The 22,347-nt window shown below is 50.7% G+C and overlaps 1 protein-coding gene across 1 annotated transcript in view; it reads right to left on the bottom strand.

Moving 5' to 3' along the window:
* Window positions 1–2,786: 2,786 nt before the first annotated feature.
* The window catches only part of LOC128712564 (uncharacterized), a 93,904-nt gene continuing 74,343 nt past the window's right edge, over window positions 2,787–22,347 (bottom strand). Inside the window, 30 exon segments of the mRNA XM_053807457.1 lie at window positions 2,787–3,028; window positions 3,113–3,595; window positions 3,675–4,187; window positions 4,266–4,703; window positions 4,789–7,056; window positions 7,143–8,111; window positions 8,199–8,594; window positions 8,899–9,111; window positions 9,199–10,341; window positions 10,417–10,749; window positions 10,910–11,233; window positions 11,301–11,912; window positions 11,977–12,309; window positions 12,391–12,702; window positions 12,958–13,608; window positions 13,701–14,312; window positions 14,377–14,709; window positions 14,791–15,102; window positions 15,357–16,007; window positions 16,102–16,713; window positions 16,778–17,110; window positions 17,192–17,503; window positions 17,759–18,409; window positions 18,502–19,113; window positions 19,178–19,510; window positions 19,592–19,903; window positions 20,158–20,808; window positions 20,901–21,512; window positions 21,577–21,909; window positions 21,991–22,302. Coding sequence (XP_053663432.1) covers window positions 2,787–3,028; window positions 3,113–3,595; window positions 3,675–4,187; window positions 4,266–4,703; window positions 4,789–7,056; window positions 7,143–8,111; window positions 8,199–8,594; window positions 8,899–9,111; window positions 9,199–10,341; window positions 10,417–10,749; window positions 10,910–11,233; window positions 11,301–11,912; window positions 11,977–12,309; window positions 12,391–12,702; window positions 12,958–13,608; window positions 13,701–14,312; window positions 14,377–14,709; window positions 14,791–15,102; window positions 15,357–16,007; window positions 16,102–16,713; window positions 16,778–17,110; window positions 17,192–17,503; window positions 17,759–18,409; window positions 18,502–19,113; window positions 19,178–19,510; window positions 19,592–19,903; window positions 20,158–20,808; window positions 20,901–21,512; window positions 21,577–21,909; window positions 21,991–22,302 — 16,211 coding nt within the window.

The raw sequence follows: 22,347 nt of genomic DNA, 5'->3' as shown, positions 1-22,347 counted from the left end.
ATCGAAGTGTTTAACGCGGTTATGGATTATTAGATATCCAAGTTGGCCCCGCGATAGCATAAAGGTAAACAAAACAACTATGTAACACATGAAAAAATAAATTCCAACTCCAACGCACATCGTTTGTAAAATTGTTTCTGCAGGAAGCTAATAGGTAAGTGTTCAAATTTATTTTTTAATTGCTAGTTCTATTTATCTATTTTGCTGACGGTGGAGTGCCGTCGTCAGCTAATCCATTATAATAGGCATTCTGATGAACCCATCAACTTCAACAATCCATCTCAATTTGGGTCTACCACGTCTCCTCTGTTCATGTGTCCATGGTCGTCCGGTTTTATTATCATGACATAACCAGGCCACCGGAGCCAAGCGTGTCTAATTCGCTGTTCGAAAGTACACCTCACAATAGCGACTCCTCCAGTTCTCCAGTCCTCCACACAAATGGGCCCAAAGCTTCGAAGCATCTTTCTCTCTACCGCGATGAGCAGATTCCGTGTTCGTAGTAGCGTATGTAAGTACCGGAGCTACGTAGGTTCGATAAAGTCCTAGCTTCGATCGTCGCGACAGGTGATTTGGGTAGAAAAGTTTCCTAAGACTAAGAAAAGTTTCCTAAGAAAAGAAAGATGTTTTGGTAGCCAGCACCCTTGCGCATTTCTCAACTTCAATGTTGTGGTCAGTGCTGACTTTTGACCGAAGAAACGTGGATTTTAAGATGACTTGCGTAAGTTAGGCTTGTTGGGCAGAATCGCTGGTGGCGTAACCAAGACACCACCGCTGCTTGCAGATATCCCTAGGGATATTTCGGACTTTTCATGGTAAAACTTGGCATTTCAAAATAATGCAATTCTTACATGCGAAATGTTAACTACAGATCTTTTATCCTGAAAAATGTGCTAAGCACAATATGGGGGGATTAAAACACCGTATGTTGATTAGTATTATTGTTTATTATCTCGATTTTTTCTCTTTTTCCTATTAGTTTAGATTCGTTTCGTTTTTACTATTCGTATTCGTATAGGAGTGCGTTTGCAAGTTTCCGTACGGCTGCATCGATAGAAACAAAGACTAATACAAATGAACGGAAACAGGAAAGGTACGCTGTGCGAGTATTTCCCTTGCTGTGCAAAGCAAGAAAGCGCAGAGTACGGTTTTAGTGCTGATTGGTTTTGGTGGCAGTCTTCTGAGAGAACCTGATTACATTTACACAACTACTTAAGGGTCAAGGTTTATTGTTAAGCACGACATTTGGAAGTAAGCGGATCTCACATTGTGTGTGAAGTTCTGCTTCGAAAATGTGACTTAGTGCATCGATTGCATTCGATCGGATCTGAACACTTGCCGGAACCGAACTATCCGGAGCGGCATATAGTTTTGGCAATGGACATATCGGTACAATGCGTTGAAGTTGGCAGTAAATTTCATGTTTTGGTGATAATTCTAGAAGCGGTAGGGAAACACTTATTCCTGCTCGGTTTGTGGTCTGGATGGTAAGAAATATTCAGGAAATGTCCAGCATCCAAGGTCGCTGCTCCTTGCATGTTGTGCACGTCGCCTAAAATCCTTGGTAGCCAGTCTACAAGCGGTGCAAGAGTAAATGTCCTTTACCACGGTGAAACCCATCTATGGCAGTAAAAGGTAGTGAGTGTTATTAGGCGAAAGGTTTTTTTTTAATATCGTATATCTAGAACAAAAGTTTATCGCCAAGTGTGTTAACATCGCTTTTCGCAGCAGTATATCGCCGTCTCTTCAACGCTCTAATGCGCTTTTTCTATCACGCCCGTAGCCACACAAACTATATTACAACACTACATTCCAAGTGCTAGAAAGTGGTTCAAATGTAAAAAAAAAAACATTGACAAAAAAAACAAATTATTATTTCATACTTTCCTAACATTCCGTCGTCAAATCCTCCGCCGATCGTCGTTCATTCGTTCAGTATATATCAAAAGCATACTTTAAAATATCAATAAATTACAGTTAAAACGGAAGTGTGCCTCACGAAGCTAACGTTCGCACAGTGGCGCACTTGCAAATATACGCGCGGAGTGTGCCGCATGTCCTTGGTGGGTGGCCCAGCAGTCGCGAGACGCAGACCATAGACTCACCGTAAACTTCAGAAAACGGTTGGGACTATCGAAACTAACCCCACGTACCGTTTTAACCTTCATATTAACATTAATAAATAAAGGACTAGTAACGATCGACGGAGGAGATGGTATGGATGTGCTGGAATGCGACCGATCACGGTTCTACTGCCCCTGATCTTTCGCATTCCGTACTTTACAATGCTAATAAGAATTTGCAACTAAGCTAACTAAATGAACCTAAGGAAGGACACTGGTTCTGAGTTCGATAAGACGAGCTTTACGATGATCTCGTACTGATCTTGCTGGGTGGTTTTTTCCATTTGTCTTACTGGAAGAGAGCATGCTCATGGTGCTCTTTGAGCAACTATCTTTCCTTTGTTTTGTAGCTCCCTATTTCCGATCGAGTTTAATGCTATTTACAGATTCATCCCTTACTTTTTGCTTCTCCTACTGTTTGCCGTCTGGAAAGGCTTGGGATAGGGGGAAACTCTTACAGGTTCGTCTACAATTACTGCTCGTTTAATGAATGTTAACAACTACACCTAATCTTGGATTAGTGATCGATGTGCAGCCGTATTATAGTAATTCTTTACATTTTCTTTGTGTTGTTTTTTTTTTTTCGTTTCGGTTAGTCATAGTTCGATATTTGTGTTGTTTTCGTAGCTTTCGTCTACCGTTTCGCACGTAATTACTACTATTTTATCCCATGAAATCATGATGTGACGGTTCCGATGGTTCGTGGTGCGCAAAGAGTGGGTTGGGGAATTCGGGTGGATGTGGCAATGGTCCCGTTATGGTTGGTCTTCTGCGATAGGCCATTAGCCAGCAAGACACGGCAACAGCAACGGCCACCAAGGCTAGCAGGGCCGTAATAACCAACGCCAGGATAAGTCCAATCATCGACACACAAATGTCCTCCACTCGCTGTGCCGCCGGTGTGACTGTGACGTAAGTAGAAGGTACATTTAAGTACGGTTAGTTTAATGAATGATTAACATTGTAAGCAACTTTCCCATCATACTCACTATTGTTTGAGTCAAACGATCGTTCCTCGCGCTTCTCTAGCGTCAATATCGCATTCGATTGAATCGTAATTTCCTCTCGCAGCGTACCTTCGACGCCAAGAGAATCATCCGTCGCTAGGGCGGTCTCGTCAGCAGCACGCCGAGTACGGTTGTACACCACTTCGATCGTGCGCATCATATCGATGCCAAGGGCCTCGCGACGCCGACGCCGTTTACCGTACGCATTCGCTCCATGGCAATTGACCGGTTGGCATTTGCCGAAGCAGACCCGAATGTTGCACTGGAAGCGGATGTTGTCGCTCGAGGGGAACTTGAACGCGTTAAAGCTCGCCAGCAGGCTGTTTGTTTCCGCGTTGTACTCCCAGTCGCCGAATATCGACGGATCGGTAGCGCAACCGTCTTCATCCGTGACGATGTATTCGTTCTCGACACTTTCCTCCATGGTTTTGGCAACGCAGCTGCGAGCAAACCCACCATAGATTGCTGCGAAAGAACAAAACAAGTTCCATTAGTCCATTAGGGTGCGTGTCGTGCGATTGATGCACATCAAAGCCACACTTACTTGCTGGTTGTACTTCCACCTGCAGTCGCAAGTTGTCTCCGATTTCGGCCGAATTGATTTCCTCACCGTTGAACGCCACTATGCGCATGGCACAGGTCGGCGGCGGTCCGGTGTTTGCGATCGTTCCGGCCGTCGTCAGCATCTGCACGTTGAACCCAAGCGTGACATTCTGTTCGCCCGTTTGGTACACACATTTGATGTGGTACGCCTGAGCCTTATACGTCACCAGCTTCGGGTGCTTCTGTATTACCAGCACAAAGCTGGCGATGCCATTCACGTGTATCAGACCGCAGCTACCGAAGTGTACCTTGAATATTTGCGTGCGAGCTGACGATGTGTCACCGGCCAAATTCACAACACGGCGACATTCCTCATCCTTGCTGTGACCTTTCACGTATAGCACCCCGTTGAAGTTCGATTCAGCGAGATCGATAACGACCTGAACACCATCAGCCTGACACGTTACTACCATTTCTGGCTGCGGGAAGTCCGTCCGGAAGTTTGTCGTTTGATCTGCAATGGGATAGGACCGGTGAGTACTGCATACCGCGCAAACAGAGGCGGAATTATCAACCACCAAATGCTACTTACTGCAATGTTCCTCTGGATTTCCGGTGTATCCCGTAATGCACTGGCACACCGCTTGGTGGTTCGTTGCATTGCACAGTGCGTTGGTGCCACATACTTTCCTCTGGCATGGATCATCGCATGTCTTCGAATCAAGATTGCAGTATCGCCAATCGGCACAGTGCTCATCCCGTTCGCACTCCGGCTTCTCACTGCGAACACACTCACCCCGGCTAGTCAACCGATAGCCGTACTCGATTGGACAAATACAGCGCCCACGCTCGTCGATGATCAGACCCCGTTCAAGGGCACAAACGCACCGTCCCGTTTCGTCCACCTTGAGTCCATCCTCTTCCCGGCATGGTTGGCAATCGTCGTACAGTGACAGTCCGTAACCTGGTGGGCAGACACATTCCCCGTTCGAGTTACGCACGAATCCACGATCCGTTGGACATAACGCCACTGTTGGAAAATAGAAAAGAGAACCATTCACATTAGCAACATGATTGAACACTCCGAATAGTTCATCAACAGCTCGAACACTTACTTTTGTCGCATTGTATCGCTGCATTGCCTTGATATCCAGGGAGACATTCGCATATCATGGTGCGCACTGGCAACGTGTCCAGTACCTTGCAGATGGAGTTCACACCACACGGTTCCGTCACGTTGCACGGGTTCACGCATTCGCCCTGTATGCAGGCCGTCTGCGACGGACATTCGCCGTCCGTCATGCAACGATCGTCACGCAGCACACAGCCTTGCAATGGATCGGTCTCGAACGGCGGTGGACAGGCACATTCGGGCCGGTGTTGGTACACCTGACACTGCTCGTTCTGTGCACACACTGCCTGCAGTTCGCACGGATTCTCGCATTTCCCATTGATGCATGCCTTGTCCAGGGGGCACTCGGAATCACGCCGACAGCCGATCAGCTTGCAGGCCACTTTGGGATTGCCCTCGTAACCCGGCACACACTCGCATACGGCACGATGGTTAACACCTATGCATTCAGCCTGCGTACCACAGCTCTCCATCGAGCATGCCGGCACGCACTGGCGGTTGTAGCACGTGTGCTGTCCAGAACAGTCATTGTCGGAGCGACACTCGATCTTGATACACTGCGTCTCTGGATCACCGTCATAACCCTGTGCGCAGGAGCAGACCGGTTTGTGGTCCTTAACGCGGCACTCCGCGTTTGGTCCACAGTTGCACGGATCGCGACAGATACTGTTGATGCACGCTGTATCGCTAGAGCAATCGGAGTCGGATATGCAGCCTGCCTTCACCACTGGTTTGCAAGTACCGCTACCACTGCTGACGTACCCATCTGGGCAGGTGCACAACATTGTGCGGACCGGCGCTGAGGGTACCACCTCACAACGGGCCGGTTGATTACACGGTGTCAGTGCGTTGCAAGGCTCCGTGCACTTGTTGTCAATGCAGGCCAAATGTGACGGACAGTCTGTATCGTACTGACATTCCGGGACGATTTCCGGCCGGCAGTCCACGTAAGGGTTACCCACCAGCCCAACCGGGCAACGACAGACGACCAGATGATTATGCGCCCGACATTCCGCCCGTGCCGAGCATGAGTTCTCGTAGATGCACGGATTGACGCATTGCGAGTTACGACACTGCTTGTCGTCGGGACAGTCGTTGTTGCTGCGACACTCAACCACGTTGCATTGCACCAACGGATTGCCTCGGTAACCGCTCAGACAGCGACATTCAGCCCGATTCGCACGTCCGAAGCATTCGGCCCCAACACCGCACGGGTCATGGTCGAGACACGGGTTGACGCAGTTTCCGTTAACGCATGCCTTGCTCGTCTCGCACTCCGAATCGACCCGGCAACCAATCGCACGACACGCGATATTCGGATTGCCCTCGTAGCCATCCTCACACGAACACACCGCCCGGTGGTTCTTAATCGAACAGATCGCGTTCGTGCCACAACTGCATGGGTCGCGGCACAGTCGGTTGATGCAGGCCTCCCGTTCCGGACATTCGGAATCTGTCGTGCAAACGCCAACCGGCGTTTGCAGCACGACACGCTTGCATTCCCCAGCGCTATCCGGCACATGCATCGCCGGACACTTGCAAACCATCGTGCGCACTGGGACGGAGTCCTGCACAGTGCACAGTGCTGACGCAGCACATGGTTTCAGTTCATCGCACGGATTAACGCAACGATTTGCGATGCAAGCCAGACGGCTCGGACAATCTCCATCCACGCGGCACTCGTCACGTTCCACGGCACGCGGTCGGCAGAACGAATATGGGTTACCTTCCGGCATGTGCTCGGGACACTTGCACTGGGCCAGATGGTTAATCACGAAGCATTGCGCGTTCTGGGCGCACGGCGAGTTTGCACACGGATCCACACACTGCTCCCGCTGGCATGCGAGCGTTTGCGGACATTCACCATCGTAGTGGCATTCCACGCGTCTGCAGCGCTCGAAGGGATTGCCCTCCAGCCCTGGCAAACAACGACATGCGGCCCGATGTCTATCGCCGTAACATTCCGCGTTCAGTGCGCAAGGATTCTGATACAGGCAGGGATCGACACACGCCCCGTTCGTGCACTGTTTGTCGTTCGTGCAGTCGTTGTCACTCTGGCACTCGAGCTTGTAGCAACCCGTTTGGGCGTTACCGGAATAACCCGGCCGACAGCTACACACCGGGTAGTGGTCCTTCACAAAGCAATCCGCGTTCTGGCCACAGTTGCATGGATTGGCGCAGATTTCATTCACGCACGTTTCGCTCCGCGTACAGTCCGAATTTGATCGACACCGTGGAAGATCTCCAGCAGCTGAAATTGTGCAGAAAGAAGGATTGTTTTAGGTGTCAAGACGAATGCGGGTGCTTTGCACGCACCACCCAACCCATTACACTTACGTGGTATACAGTTTCCATTGCCATCCATCGTATATCCTGCCGGACAGTTGCACACCGCCTTATGTTTGTTCGTGCGGCACAGCGCACCCCGACCGCAAGCATCGTTAACGCACGGGTTGACGCACCGGTCGTTGAAGCACGACCGATCATCGGAACAATCATCGTCAACGACACACTCCTTGGGTGTTATAACGCGTGGTTCTGGCAGACACTCGATGTGAGCGTTTCCCACGTATCCCGGCGAACATGTGCACTGCGCCCGGTGATTGGCGGACGTGCATTGCGCGTTTATACCGCACGGATCCGCTTTGCACGCTGTAATGCATTGACCACGCAGGCATCGCTCGGTGTCAGCGCAATCGTTGTCCACGCGGCACTCGTCTATCACAATCGGCTTGCAGCTTCCGGAACGGTCCATCAGCATGTCCGTCTGGCAGGCGCAGATGATTGTGCGCAGTGGCAGTGTGTCGATTACACTGCACACCTGCTGGTTCGTGCAGGGCGTAAGCTCCGTGCAGGGATTGACGCACCGGTTCCGTATGCATGCCTGCTGCGAAGCACATTCACTGTCCATGCGACATTCCGGTTCCGGCTCATCGCGCAAGCACTCGACGTACGGATTGCCACGCATTCCGGGCGCACACTCACAGCTCGCCTGATGATTCTTCGCCACGCAGGTCGCTGTACGAGCGCACGTTTCGTCGTCGCATACCGGACGGCACACGCGATTCAGCCGGTCGCAAGCTTCGTGCTCAGCGCAATCTTCGTTGTACTGACACATACCAGTGACGCACGATACGAACGGGTTTCCTTGCGTGCCTGGCGGACAGATGCACACGGCACGGTGGCTTTGCGCCACACAATTTGCACCCCGTCCACACTGTGTCGCACCGTACGTACATGGGCTGATACATTTTTCATTGAAGCAGGCCTTATCAAATGGACATTCCGTATCGGTTTTACATTCCGCTGTAATAAATTAGACATATTTGGCATTATTGGTATAGTACCGGTCACATGCACATCATTAGTGGTGTGATATTGTTCAATACTTACGCTTATAGCATTGTGTTTTTGGATCTCCACCCCAGCCGATGGGACACGTACAGTGTGGCCGATGGTAGATGGCGCGACATTCAGCATTGCCTCCGCAGGGGTTGCTTCCGGCGCATGGATCCTGACAACGTTCGTTGACGCAGGCCATGCTGGATGAGCAATCGGCATCGACAACGCATTCCGGCGACACCACTGGTGGCTTGTAGCAGTTCTGGAATGGATCACCGACCGTACCGACGGGACAGGAGCAGATGGCCTTATGGCTTTGCGCCAAACATTCTGCCGTGGGTGCGCAAGGGTTGTAGTTGCTGCACACGTCAACACACGTTCTCGCTCGACAAGATTCGGTCGGTGCACACTCAACATCGCTGTAGCATCCAGGTTCGTCTTTGGACACTGTAGGATATCGATGAAATAAACAGCCATTAATGAAAGCACATCAAGCGTTGCAATTGACATGCACACTACGAAGCGTTGGCTAGGGACGGGTATTGTTTGATATAGCAGATACAGGGTGTAATGAAAAAGGAAAATGTAGAAGCATCATAACAGCTAAAAATGAGAAAGAAACATTATACTATTGTCTGAAAGCCAGAAAGAAGGAAAAGGTTAAAGCTTGGAAATAATGCGTTGCTACAGGAACTGCTGAAGAGAAGCAATATGGTAGTTGGACAGCTTCGCACGAATCTACCGAATTTACCTGGCAAGCATTGTCTTTCAGCATCACCCGCGTATCCCTCCTCGCACACGCAGTACATTGTGCGAAGTGGTAAGGTGTCCTGCACTGTACATACTGCATGCTCTGCGCAAGGTTTCGTTTCTACACACGGGTTCTTGCACACACCTCCGAAGCAGGCAAGCTTGCTTGAACAATCCGCATCCATGGTACATTGTGCCGGATCTCGCACAGGGACTGAAAAAGTAACATTGAGGACATTGAATTATAATTGCATTATAATACAGCACAATTGTGTGCTGCGTTAACCGATATGATGCATACTTTTTTCGCATGAAAATAGTGGATCTCCTGTATATCCTGGTGGGCATCGGCAGTTGGCCTGATGATTGTCCACTCGGCACTGAGCATTTGGCGCACAGTTGCACGGGTCGCGGCATTGCTCGTTCTGACACGATTGATGGTACGGGCACTCGTCATTGGTGGTGCATTCTGGACGCGTACAACCGACCAATGGATTTCCTCGATACCCGTCCGTACAGTGGCAACGTGCATTGTGGTTGTAGTCAGACTTGCAGTACGCATTCCGACCGCACTGCGTGTGGCGACATGGATCGATACAGTTCTTGTTAACGCATGCTTCTGTCACTGGGCAGTCGCTATCGCTGCGGCATCCAATCTCGTAGCACGCTAGCTGTGCGTTGCCCGTGTAACCTTCGCGACAGGCACAGATCGCACGGTGGAACTGTACGCGGCATTCGGCATTCTGTGTGCAAAGTCCTGTGCCTATCGTGCACGGATTCTGACACTGCTCGTTAATGCATGCCTTGTCGTTTGTGCACTGGTTGTCGTTCGTACATTCCGGCTGCGGCTGTAGCGGTTCGTCACGTTGTGCCATGCACTGAACGAATGGTGAACCTGCATGTCGTGCCGGGCAGGAGCACACGGGCGAGTGATTGATCACACTGCACAAAGCATTTATACCGCAAGCGCCGATGCAAGGATCCTGACATCTTTGGTTGTAACAGGCACGGTTTGTTGAGCAGTCTGAGTTGATAATGCACTCCGGATACTGACATTCGGCACGATCACCAACCACGCGACATATTCCGTTGGTACGACATGGCGATGGATTGCACGGATCTTTTGGAGGTGCCACCTTGCACTCAACAAATGGATCACCGATCATGTTTCGCGGACACGAGCAAACCGGACTGTTGTTGATAGCGTGACACTCAGCTCTGTACCCACACACCCCGGGACACGGATCGACGCACTTTTTGTTGACGCACGTTCTATCTCTTGGACAGTCGCTATTAATCACGCATTCTGGGTAGCAACCCCGTCCGAAAGGACTTCCTCTAAACTCAGGCAAACATTCACATATCGCATTGCCGTTCGACACACGACAAACAGTATTTTGTCCGCAAGGCGACGGATAACAAGGGTCAGATGGTGGCGGAGGAACTGTATGGAAAGATGCAGTACAATTAGCATCAGTTGCAACTACATTGCGTTTCAATCGTTATATTTTCAACCTACCTTCGGCGCGTAGACATTGTTCAAAAGCGTTGCCCTTCATGCCTTCTGGACATGAACATACGGGTGTGTGATTAACTACCGTACACTCCGCATTTCTGCCACATACCCCAGGACATGGATCCTTGCAGCGGTTGTTAATGCACGCCAGCGACTTTTGACAGTCACCATTGCCAACGCACTCGGGACGGCAGGTTTCGTATGGATTTCCGAAATAGTTCTCAATACATTCGCATACTGCCGTTCCGCCATTTGCTGGACGGCACCGTGCATTGACACCGCATGGCGATGGATAGCATGGGTCTCTCGGTTCAGCCTGTGGTGGCGGTGTGGTCACTGTAACGTATAAATGAAAGTTGAAGAATTAGGCATGCATAAGATTCATCAGTGCATACAGGCTAGAGTGGATATGAAACAACTAGGTACATAAATTATGATATCACAGAAATATATATATACATAAACATACACGCTATAGCAAAGGATTAACACTCACTTTTTAATGTACAAATGCGGAACGGATCCCCTTCGTAACCGTCGGGACAGAAACAGTTCGCTACATGCAATGAAACGTGACATTTGGCATCTGTGCCACACGCGTTCAGGCAAGGATCAACACATTTTTCCCTTACGCATGCCCGAACACGGGAACAGTCCGAATTGCTAGTGCATTCTGGTCGGCAATTTGGTGGTGAACCCAACATTTCCGGTTGACAACTACATGACGGAACACCGTTTGCATTAACACAGAGTGCATTTGGACCGCAAGGTGACGGATGGCATGGATCGGCAGGTATATTCAGAGGAGGTGATTTTTCGGCTATAATAAGAAAAACAATCGACTTCGTAAGCAAGAACTGACATCCGTAACTAAAGGCAAAATTTACCGATCTCATAACATCTGGTAAATGGATCTCCGGTCATCTTTGGAGGACAGGTGCAAATAGGGTTGTGGTTAACCGTTGTACATCGAGCCGAAAATCCGCAGCTACCAGGGCAAGGATCTGCGCACTTGAAATTGATGCAAGCTTGGGACAATAAACATTCTGAACTTCCAGTACATTCTGGTCTACACATTGGAGGGCTTCCAATGTATCCTGGGACACAGGAGCACACGGCTTGTCCATTGATTTCGCGACACTGGCTATTAGGGCCGCAGGGCGATGGACTGCATGGATTGGTCACAGCCGGAGCTTGTTGCGGCCGACACTGCACAAATGCGTTTCCGGCCATTCCATCCGGACATCGGCACATAGGAATGTGATTGATCACTTCGCACAATGCATCTTGACCGCAAGTGCCCGGACAAGGATCTACACACTTGCTGCGAATACAGGCCCTATCTCGAGCGCAGTCCGAGTTCAATACGCACTCTGGCCTGCAGCCTCGGTACGGATCGCCTTGGTACTCTGGCAAACATGTGCAAATACCGTTCTGGCATTGCGCATTTGCGCCACAGGGCGAAGGATTGCATGGATCATCATTGACGGGCTCAGGCGCTGTTGAAGAAGGGATTCGTTATGCAGAGGTCTGAGAGCGAGAGGAAAGCGAGGAGATTCTTACGTGGCGGAGGCATGGGTCGACAACTTGTGAAAGGATCTCCAGTGTATCCTTCCTCGCACGTACAAATGGGAGTATGGTTGATCACATTACATCTGGCATTGATGCCACACGATCCCGGACAAGGGTCTCGACACTTCTCGTTCATGCACGCCTGATTGCTCGGACATTCCGCGTTAATTGAGCACTCGGGGCGACAATTTGGCGGAGATCCAATGTAGTTGATCAAGCATGAACATGAAGGAGAGCCGTTTACATCACGACACTGCGAGTTAGGACCGCACGGAGACGGAACGCAAGGGTTCCTCACAACGATTGGTGTATCTTGTACCGGAGCTGTTGTAGAAAAGAACAACGATACAGTAGGGCTGGGGATGGAAGAGTCTACGGCTTGAGTATAGAGAAAGGGGCGCTTACGTGGTATGGGGTAACATCTCGTGAACGGATCGCCTGTGTATCCCGACTGACATGAGCAAATGGGACTGTGATTATTGACGTTGCACCTAGCATTGGTTCCGCATGTTCCAGGGCACGGATCAACACATTTCTGGTTGACACATGCCTTATCTAAGGCACATTCGGAGCTCACCACACACTCAGGGCGACATCCCGGAGGAGAGCCGACATAAGTGGGTAGACACGAGCAGACCGCCTGTCCATTAACCTCTCGACATTGGCTGTTGGGACCACAGGGACTCGGTTGGCAAGGATTGACGTACTCTTTTACCGCTGTGGTGAAGGGGAGACACAACAGGCCATTGAACACAACTAATCAAAACATACAGCGAAAGCAATGCCATGGGAAAGGGAGCTGCAAAGTCAAACGTCTCGTGTTTCGTGTGTTTTGTCGGGATTGTCTAACATTGGTTGTCAAAGAAGAGGTGCGGGTCAGCAGTGAACAGCGATTTGTCGAACTAAGCTTGGTCGAGTGAAGCGAGGTGTCAAGCACGCAACAGGCAAAGTATGCGAAGATGGGTTTCTTACGTTCTCTCTGTTGGATGTTACAATATCTGAATGGATCTCCTTCGTATCCAGGGAAACAGGTACACGAGGGCAGGTGATTCACGACCTGGCAGTCAGCGTTCTGACCACAAGTGCCTGGACAAGGATCTTGACATTTATTCCTAACACAAGCCCTGTTCGATGGGCAGTCCGAGTTGAGCACACATTCTGGACGACATCCTTCGTAGGGATTTCCAAAGTGGTCCTCAATACATGTACATGATCCGGCACCGTTTTGTTCCCTACATTGAGCGTTGGCTCCACATGGGTTGGGTAGGCAAGGGGTCGTTTGATCTTTGGGCGTATCTTGTTGGAAAGGCACGCATTGTGTGAAAGGATCTCCAGTATATGCGACGGCACAAATGCACATAGGTGTGTGGCTGACAACCCTACATTCCGCGTTGGCCCCACAGGCACCTGGACAAGGATCTTGACACTTTTGTCGTATGCACGCCAAGTTGTTCGAGCAATCAGAGTTGCTGACACATTCCGGACGGCAATTGGGTGGAGCACCTATCATGCCCTCTATACATGTACAAGACGGCGAATCACCTACTGCACGGCATTGTGCATTTGGTCCACAAGGAGAAGGTTGGCAAGGGTTGGTTGGGGTCATTTGTACTGGAGGCTCGACTGAAAGTGATGAAGAATGACAAGAGAGAGAGAGTGATCGTAAGCGATCGCGAACCAAAACAAGCGCAGAGTGATATGATCGAGAAACATACTCATTGGCTGACAGCGTACGAATGGATCGCCCGTGTATCTTTCCGGGCAGCTGCAAATTGGATTATGATTCACAACCGAGCATCTGGCTCCTACTCCACATGTTCCAAGACATGGATCCCTACATTTCTGGTTGGTACACGCTTGAGTCTGAGGACACTCAGCACTCACAACGCATTCCGGACGACATGTCGGAGGGCTTCCAATGTATCCTGGGACACAGGAGCACACGGCTTGTCCATTGATTTCGCGACACTGGCTATTAGGGCCGCAGGGCGATGGACTGCATGGATTGGTCACAGCCGGAGCTTGTTGCGGCCGACACTGCACAAATGCGTTTCCGGCCATTCCATCCGGACATCGGCACATAGGAATGTGATTGATCACTTCGCACAATGCATCTTGACCGCAAGTGCCCGGACAAGGATCTACACACTTGCTGCGAATACAGGCCCTATCTCGAGCGCAGTCCGAGTTCAATACGCACTCTGGCCTGCAGCCTCGGTACGGATCGCCTTGGTACTCTGGCAAACATGTGCAAATACCGTTCTGGCATTGCGCATTTGCGCCACAGGGCGAAGGATTGCATGGATCATCATTGACGGGCTCAGGCGCTGTTGAAGAAGGGATTCGTTATGCAGAGGTCTGAGAGCGAGAGGAAAGCGAGGAGATTCTTACGTGGCGGAGGCATGGGTCGACAACTTGTGAAAGGATCTCCAGTGTATCCTTCCTCGCACGTACAAATGGGAGTATGGTTGATCACATTACATCTGGCATTGATGCCACACGATCCCGGACAAGGGTCTCGACACTTCTCGTTCATGCACGCCTGATTGCTCGGACATTCCGCGTTAATTGAGCACTCGGGGCGACAATTTGGCGGAGATCCAATGTAGTTGATCAAGCATGAACATGAAGGAGAGCCGTTTACATCACGACACTGCGAGTTAGGACCGCACGGAGACGGAACGCAAGGGTTCCTCACAACGATTGGTGTATCTTGTACCGGAGCTGTTGTAGAAAAGAACAACGATACAGTAGGGCTGGGGATGGAAGAGTCTACGGCTTGAGTATAGAGAAAGGGGCGCTTACGTGGTATGGGGTAACATCTCGTGAACGGATCGCCTGTGTATCCCGACTGACATGAGCAAATGGGACTGTGATTATTGACGTTGCACCTAGCATTGGTTCCGCATGTTCCAGGGCACGGATCAACACATTTCTGGTTGACACATGCCTTATCTAAGGCACATTCGGAGCTCACCACACACTCAGGGCGACATCCCGGAGGAGAGCCGACATAAGTGGGTAGACACGAGCAGACCGCCTGTCCATTAACCTCTCGACATTGGCTGTTGGGACCACAGGGACTCGGTTGGCAAGGATTGACGTACTCTTTAACCGCTGTGGTAAAGGGGAGACACAACAGGCCATTGAACACAACTAATCAAAACATACAGCGAAAGCAATGCCTTGGGAAAGGGAGCTGCAAAGTCAAACGTCTCGTGTTTCGTGTGTTTTGTCGGGATTGTCTAACATTGGTTGTCAAAGAAGAGGTGCGGGTCAGCAGTGAACAGCGATTGTCGAACTAAGCTTGGTCGAGTGAAGCGAGGTGTCAAGCACGCAACAGGCAAAGTATGCGAAGATGGGTTTCTTACGTTCTCTCTGTTGGATGTTACAATATCTGAATGGATCTCCTTCGTATCCAGGGAAACAGGTACACGAGGGCAGGTGATTCACGACCTGGCAGTCAGCGTTCTGACCACAAGTGCCTGGACAAGGATCTTGACATTTATTCCTAACACAAGCCCTGTTCGATGGGCAGTCCGAGTTGAGCACACATTCTGGACGACATCCTTCGTAGGGATTTCCAAAGTGGTCCTCAATACATGTACATGATCCGGCACCGTTTTGTTCCCTACATTGAGCGTTGGCTCCACATGGGTTGGGTAGGCAAGGGGTCGTTTGATCTTTGGGCGTATCTTGTTGGAAAGGCACGCATTGTGTGAAAGGATCTCCAGTATATGCGACGGCACAAATGCACATAGGTGTGTGGCTGACAACCCTACATTCCGCGTTGGCCCCACAGGCACCTGGACAAGGATCTTGACACTTTTGTCGTATGCACGCCAAGTTGTTCGAGCAATCAGAGTTGCTGACACATTCCGGACGGCAATTGGGTGGAGCACCTATCATGCCCTCTATACATGTACAAGACGGCGAATCACCTACTGCACGGCATTGTGCATTTGGTCCACAAGGAGAAGGTTGGCAAGGGTTGGTTGGGGTCATTTGTACTGGAGGCTCGACTGAAAGTGATGAAGAATGACAAGACAGAGAGAGAGTGATCGTAAGCAATCGCGAACCAAAACAAGCGCAGAGTGATTTGATCGAGAAACATACTCATTGGCTGACAGCGTACGAATGGATCGCCCGTGTATCTTTCCGGGCAGCTGCAAATTGGATTATGATTCACAACCGAGCATCTGGCTCCTACTCCACATGTTCCAAGACATGGATCCCTACATTTCTGGTTGGTACACGCTTGAGTCTGAGGACACTCAGCACTCACAACGCATTCCGGACGACATGTCGGAGGGCTTCCAATGTATCCTGGGACACAGGAGCACACGGCTTGTCCATTGATTTCGCGACACTGGCTATTAGGGCCGCAGGGCGATGGACTGCATGGATTGGTCACAGCCGGAGCTTGTTGCGGCCGACACTGCACAAATGCGTTTCCGGCCATTCCATCCGGACATCGGCACATAGGAATGTGATTGATCACTTCGCACAATGCATCTTGACCGCAAGTGCCCGGACAAGGATCTACACACTTGCTGCGAATACAGGCCCTATCTCGAGCGCAGTCCGAGTTCAATACGCACTCTGGCCTGCAGCCTCGGTACGGATCGCCTTGGTACTCTGGCAAACATGTGCAAATACCGTTCTGGCATTGCGCATTTGCGCCACAGGGCGAAGGATTGCATGGATCATCATTGACGGGCTCAGGCGCTGTTGAAGAAGGGATTCGTTATGCAGAGGTCTGAGAGCGAGAGGAAAGCGAGGAGATTCTTACGTGGCGGAGGCATGGGTCGACAACTTGTGAAAGGATCTCCAGTGTATCCTTCCTCGCACGTACAAATGGGAGTATGGTTGATCACATTACATCTGGCATTGATGCCACACGATCCCGGACAAGGGTCTCGACACTTCTCGTTCATGCACGCCTGATTGCTCGGACATTCCGCGTTAATTGAGCACTCGGGGCGACAATTTGGCGGAGATCCAATGTAGTTGATCAAGCATGAACATGAAGGAGAGCCGTTTACATCACGACACTGCGAGTTAGGACCGCACGGAGACGGAACGCAAGGGTTCCTCACAACGATTGGTGTATCTTGTACCGGAGCTGTTGTAGAAAAGAACAACGATACAGTAGGGCTGGGGATGGAAGAGTCTACGGCTTGAGTATAGAGAAAGGGGCGCTTACGTGGTATGGGGTAACATCTCGTGAACGGATCGCCTGTGTATCCCGACTGACATGAGCAAATGGGACTGTGATTATTGACGTTGCACCTAGCATTGGTTCCGCATGTTCCAGGGCACGGATCAACACATTTCTGGTTGACACATGCCTTATCTAAGGCACATTCGGAGCTCACCACACACTCAGGGCGACATCCCGGAGGAGAGCCGACATAAGTGGGTAGACACGAGCAGACCGCCTGTCCATTAACCTCTCGACATTGGCTGTTGGGACCACAGGGACTCGGTTGGCAAGGATTGACGTACTCTTTTACCGCTGTGGTGAAGGGGAGACACAACAGGCCATTGAACACAACTAATCAAAACATACAGCGAAAGCAATGCCATGGGAAAGGGAGCTGCAAAGTCAAACGTCTCGTGTTTCGTGTGTTTTGTCGGGATTGTCTAACATTGGTTGTCAAAGAAGAGGTGCGGGTCAGCAGTGAACAGCGATTTGTCGAACTAAGCTTGGTCGAGTGAAGCGAGGTGTCAAGCACGCAACAGGCAAAGTATGCGAAGATGGGTTTCTTACGTTCTCTCTGTTGGATGTTACAATATCTGAATGGATCTCCTTCGTATCCAGGGAAACAGGTACACGAGGGCAGGTGATTCACGACCTGGCAGTCAGCGTTCTGACCACAAGTGCCTGGACAAGGATCTTGACATTTATTCCTAACACAAGCCCTGTTCGATGGGCAGTCCGAGTTGAGCACACATTCTGGACGACATCCTTCGTAGGGATTTCCAAAGTGGTCCTCAATACATGTACATGATCCGGCACCGTTTTGTTCCCTACATTGAGCGTTGGCTCCACATGGGTTGGGTAGGCAAGGGGTCGTTTGATCTTTGGGCGTATCTTGTTGGAAAGGCACGCATTGTGTGAAAGGATCTCCAGTATATGCGACGGCACAAATGCACATAGGTGTGTGGCTGACAACCCTACATTCCGCGTTGGCCCCACAGGCACCTGGACAAGGATCTTGACACTTTTGTCGTATGCACGCCAAGTTGTTCGAGCAATCAGAGTTGCTGACACATTCCGGACGGCAATTGGGTGGAGCACCTATCATGCCCTCTATACATGTACAAGACGGCGAATCACCTACTGCACGGCATTGTGCATTTGGTCCACAAGGAGAAGGTTGGCAAGGGTTGGTTGGGGTCATTTGTACTGGAGGCTCGACTGAAAGTGATGAAGAATGACAAGAGAGAGAGAGTGATCGTAAGCGATCGCGAACCAAAACAAGCGCAGAGTGATATGATCGAGAAACATACTCATTGGCTGACAGCGTACGAATGGATCGCCCGTGTATCTTTCCGGGCAGCTGCAAATTGGATTATGATTCACAACCGAGCATCTGGCTCCTACTCCACATGTTCCAAGACATGGATCCCTACATTTCTGGTTGGTACACGCTTGAGTCTGAGGACACTCAGCACTCACAACGCATTCCGGACGACATGTCGGAGGGCTTCCAATGTATCCTGGGACACAGGAGCACACGGCTTGTCCATTGATTTCGCGACACTGGCTATTAGGGCCGCAGGGCGATGGACTGCATGGATTGGTCACAGCCGGAGCTTGTTGCGGCCGACACTGCACAAATGCGTTTCCGGCCATTCCATCCGGACATCGGCACATAGGAATGTGATTGATCACTTCGCACAATGCATCTTGACCGCAAGTGCCCGGACAAGGATCTACACACTTGCTGCGAATACAGGCCCTATCTCGAGCGCAGTCCGAGTTCAATACGCACTCTGGCCTGCAGCCTCGGTACGGATCGCCTTGGTACTCTGGCAAACATGTGCAAATACCGTTCTGGCATTGCGCATTTGCGCCACAGGGCGAAGGATTGCACGGATCATCATTGACGGGCTCAGGCGCTGTTGAAGAAGGGATTCGTTATGCAGAGGTCTGAGAGCGAGAGGAAAGCGAGGAGATTCTTACGTGGCGGAGGCATGGGTCGACAACTTGTGAAAGGATCTCCAGTGTATCCTTCCTCGCACGTACAAATGGGAGTATGGTTGATCACATTACATCTGGCATTGATGCCACACGATCCCGGACAAGGGTCTCGACACTTCTCGTTCATGCACGCCTGATTGCTCGGACATTCCGCGTTAATTGAGCACTCGGGGCGACAATTTGGCGGAGATCCAATGTAGTTGATCAAGCATGAACATGAAGGAGAGCCGTTTACATCACGACACTGCGAGTTAGGACCGCACGGAGACGGAACGCAAGGGTTCCTCACAACGATTGGTGTATCTTGTACCGGAGCTGTTGTAGAAAAGAACAACGATACAATAGGGCTGGGGATGGAAGAGTCTACGGCTAGAGTATAGAGAAAGGGGCGCTTACGTGGTATGGGGTAACATCTCGTGAACGGATCGCCTGTGTATCCCGACTGACATGAGCAAATGGGACTGTGATTATTGACGTTGCACCTAGCATTGGTTCCGCATGTTCCAGGGCACGGATCAACACATTTCTGGTTGACACATGCCTTATCTAAGGCACATTCGGAGCTCACCACACACTCAGGGCGACATCCCGGAGGAGAGCCGACATAAGTGGGTAGACACGAGCAGACCGCCTGTCCATTGACCTCTCGACATTGGCTGTTGGGACCACAGGGACTCGGTTGGCAAGGATTGACGTACTCTTTTACCGCTGTGGTAAAGGGGAGACACAACAGGCCATTGAACACAACTAATCAAAACATACAGCGAAAGCAATGCCTTGGGAAAGGGAGCTGCAAAGTCAAACGTCTCGTGTTTCGTGTGTTTTGTCGGGATTGTCTAACATTGGTTGTCAAAGAAGAGGTGCGGGTCAGCAGTGAACAGCGATTGTCGAACTAAGCTTGGTCGAGTGAAGCGAGGTGTCAAGCACGCAACAGGCAAAGTATGCGAAGATGGGTTTCTTACGTTCTCTCTGTTGGATGTTACAATATCTGAATGGATCTCCTTCGTATCCAGGGAAACAGGTACACGAGGGCAGGTGATTCACGACCTGGCAGTCAGCGTTCTGACCACAAGTGCCTGGACAAGGATCTTGACATTTATTCCTAACACAAGCCCTGTTCGATGGGCAGTCCGAGTTGAGCACACATTCTGGACGACATCCTTCGTAGGGATTTCCAAAGTGGTCCTCAATACATGTACATGATCCGGCACCGTTTTGTTCCCTACATTGAGCGTTGGCTCCACATGGGTTGGGTAGGCAAGGGGTCGTTTGATCTTTGGGCGTATCTTGTTGGAAAGGCACGCATTGTGTGAAAGGATCTCCAGTATATGCGACGGCACAAATGCACATAGGTGTGTGGCTGACAACCCTACATTCCGCGTTGGCCCCACAGGCACCTGGACAAGGATCTTGACACTTTTGTCGTATGCACGCCAAGTTGTTCGAGCAATCAGAGTTGCTGACACATTCCGGACGGCAATTGGGTGGAGCACCTATCATGCCCTCTATACATGTACAAGACGGCGAATCACCTACTGCACGGCATTGTGCATTTGGTCCACAAGGAGAAGGTTGGCAAGGGTTGGTTGGGGTCATTTGTACTGGAGGCTCGACTGAAAGTGATGAAGAATGACAAGAGAGAGAGAGTGATCGTAAGCGATCGCGAACCAAAACAAGCGCAGAGTGATATGATCGAGAAACATACTCATTGGCTGACAGCGTACGAATGGATCGCCCGTGTATCTTTCCGGGCAGCTGCAAATTGGATTATGATTCACAACCGAGCATCTGGCTCCTACTCCACATGTTCCAAGACATGGATCCCTACATTTCTGGTTGGTACACGCTTGAGTCTGAGGACACTCAGCACTCACAACGCATTCCGGACGACATGTCGGAGGGCTTCCAATGTATCCTGGGACACAGGAGCACACGGCTTGTCCATTGATTTCGCGACACTGGCTATTAGGGCCGCAGGGCGATGGACTGCATGGATTGGTCACAGCCGGAGCTTGTTGCGGCCGACACTGCACAAATGCGTTTCCGGCCATTCCATCCGGACATCGGCACATAGGAATGTGATTGATCACTTCGCACAATGCATCTTGACCGCAAGTGCCCGGACAAGGATCTACACACTTGCTGCGAATACAGGCCCTATCTCGAGCGCAGTCCGAGTTCAATACGCACTCTGGCCTGCAGCCTCGGTACGGATCGCCTTGGTACTCTGGCAAACATGTGCAAATACCGTTCTGGCATTGCGCATTTGCGCCACAGGGCGAAGGATTGCACGGATCATCATTGACGGGCTCAGGCGCTGTTGAAGAAGGGATTCGTTATGCAGAGGTCTGAGAGCGAGAGGAAAGCGAGGAGATTCTTACGTGGCGGAGGCATGGGTCGACAACTTGTGAAAGGATCTCCAGTGTATCCTTCCTCGCACGTACAAATGGGAGTATGGTTGATCACATTACATCTGGCATTGATGCCACACGATCCCGGACAAGGGTCTCGACACTTCTCGTTCATGCACGCCTGATTGCTCGGACATTCCGCGTTAATTGAGCACTCGGGGCGACAATTTGGCGGAGATCCAATGTAGTTGATCAAGCATGAACATGAAGGAGAGCCGTTTACATCACGACACTGCGAGTTAGGACCGCACGGAGACGGAACGCAAGGGTTCCTCACAACGATTGGTGTATCTTGTACCGGAGCTGTTGTAGAAAAGAACAACGATACAGTAGGGCTGGGGATGGAAGAGTCTACGGCTTGAGTATAGAGAAAGGGGCGCTTACGTGGTATGGGGTAACATCTCGTGAACGGATCGCCTGTGTATCCCGACTGACATGAGCAAATGGGACTGTGATTATTGACGTTGCACCTAGCATTGGTTCCGCATGTTCCAGGGCACGGATCAACACATTTCTGGTTGACACATGCCTTATCTAAGGCACATTCGGAGCTCACCACACACTCAGGGCGACATCCCGGAGGAGAGCCGACATAAGTGGGTAGACACGAGCAGACCGCCTGTCCATTAACCTCTCGACATTGGCTGTTGGGACCACAGGGACTCGGTTGGCAAGGATTGACGTACTCTTTTACCGCTGTGGTGAAGGGGAGACACAACATGCCATTGAACACAACTAATC

Source organism: Anopheles marshallii, chromosome 3 (assembly GCF_943734725.1).
Source record: "Anopheles marshallii chromosome 3, idAnoMarsDA_429_01, whole genome shotgun sequence".
NCBI lineage: Eukaryota > Metazoa > Arthropoda > Insecta > Diptera > Culicidae > Anopheles > Anopheles marshallii.
The sequence above is the reverse complement of the archived record's forward strand: the minus strand, read 5'-3'. Positions and strand labels throughout refer to the sequence as shown.